Source organism: Gavialis gangeticus, unplaced genomic scaffold (assembly GCF_001723915.1).
Source record: "Gavialis gangeticus isolate Ggan-Ray unplaced genomic scaffold, GavGan_comp1, whole genome shotgun sequence".
In the NCBI taxonomy this organism is placed as follows: Eukaryota; Metazoa; Chordata; order Crocodylia; family Gavialidae; genus Gavialis; species Gavialis gangeticus.
In genome coordinates, this window is record NW_017729004.1 from 69,566,513 (window position 1) to 69,567,556 (window position 1,044).

Below are 1,044 nucleotides of genomic sequence, written 5' to 3' on the forward strand. Positions count from 1 at the left end.
GACTCAGAAACCATGTGCCCCAGCCCCCGCCCCATTTGTCTGCTGTTAAGAAATCTGATGGCCCGTGGCTGCGGTTTCCACTTGTTTAAAGCTACTGAGGTGGCGGAGAAGCACCTGCCTCACTTCTCCGTGGAAATGAAATCCAGGGGACATTGCGGGAGTCGCTCATCCCTTCCCCATCTTTGAAGAAGCCGAGGCAGGCACGGACGAAATGTCGGAGGAGCCGCGGCCGCGCGTTTTTGTGCACAGTTCACGCTCTTCCCACGCTGGCGCTGCGGTGCCATCTCCGTGGCCCGGCTCGCTCCTCTGCCTCGTCATCCAATGGACACACGAGCGGGGATCCTGTGTCCGGTGGGTCCCGTTAAGCCCCTGGTGCCGGCGTGATGCTGTTCTCCCGCTTGCTCCACCCCACAGACGTGGTTCGGCAGCCCGCGGGCGAGGCTTATCGGGCCTGGTTGGAAACTTTTACTGAAGCGAAGGGACAGCGCCGGCCCGAGGGCGGCTGTCTCCGGGCCAGGCCGGGCCCTCCCAGCCCTCTTCTAGGTGCCTCGCGACCCTGGCGGGAGGGAGAGGCCTGTGCCTGTGGGGCCGGGGAGAGGCGGGGCCGAGGGGGGCGCCCCTGCTCCGTCACAGACCCGCGGCCCGGCCTGGCCCAGACAGCTGGAGCCCACCCGGTCGCTTAGGAACGGGACGCGGAGATGGCGGCGGGCGCCGGGCAGCGGGTGAGCCGGGGAGGCCGCAACTCTGGGCCGGGCTACAAGTCTCCTCCGCCCCCGCGGGGCCTCCAGGAGCTTGCTCCGGTCTTTTTGTAACCTGGGGTAAGCGGGGCCGGGGGCAGATCCGCCGCCCGACCCCCAGCCCTGCGGGCGGGTCACAGCCAGGCCATGCCCCCGCAGGGCCGCGACGCGCCTTTCCGCCGCCCGGCTAGGCTGGGGCAGGGCTGCCGGGCGGCCCCCTCCCCCCACGGGCGCCAGAGCAAGGCAGCAGAGGGGGTTTGTTTGGCACGTTTTGTGTCTCGGGTCGGATAATGAGGAAGGGGCTGGG

At 68.7% G+C, this 1,044-nt stretch overlaps 1 protein-coding gene across 2 annotated transcripts in view; it reads left to right on the forward strand.

Annotated features, from left to right (window-relative positions):
* Nucleotides 1-604: 604 nt before the first annotated feature.
* LRRC72 (leucine rich repeat containing 72) overlaps nt 605-1,044 on the forward strand; it is a 38,880-nt gene continuing 38,440 nt past the window's right edge. For both annotated transcript variants that reach the window (XM_019508516.1, XM_019508518.1), the window contains exon 1: nt 605-722. In XM_019508516.1, coding sequence (XP_019364061.1) covers nt 699-722 — 24 coding nt within the window. In that variant the 5' untranslated portion in view covers nt 605-698. The remainder of the gene's footprint in view (nt 723-1,044) is intronic.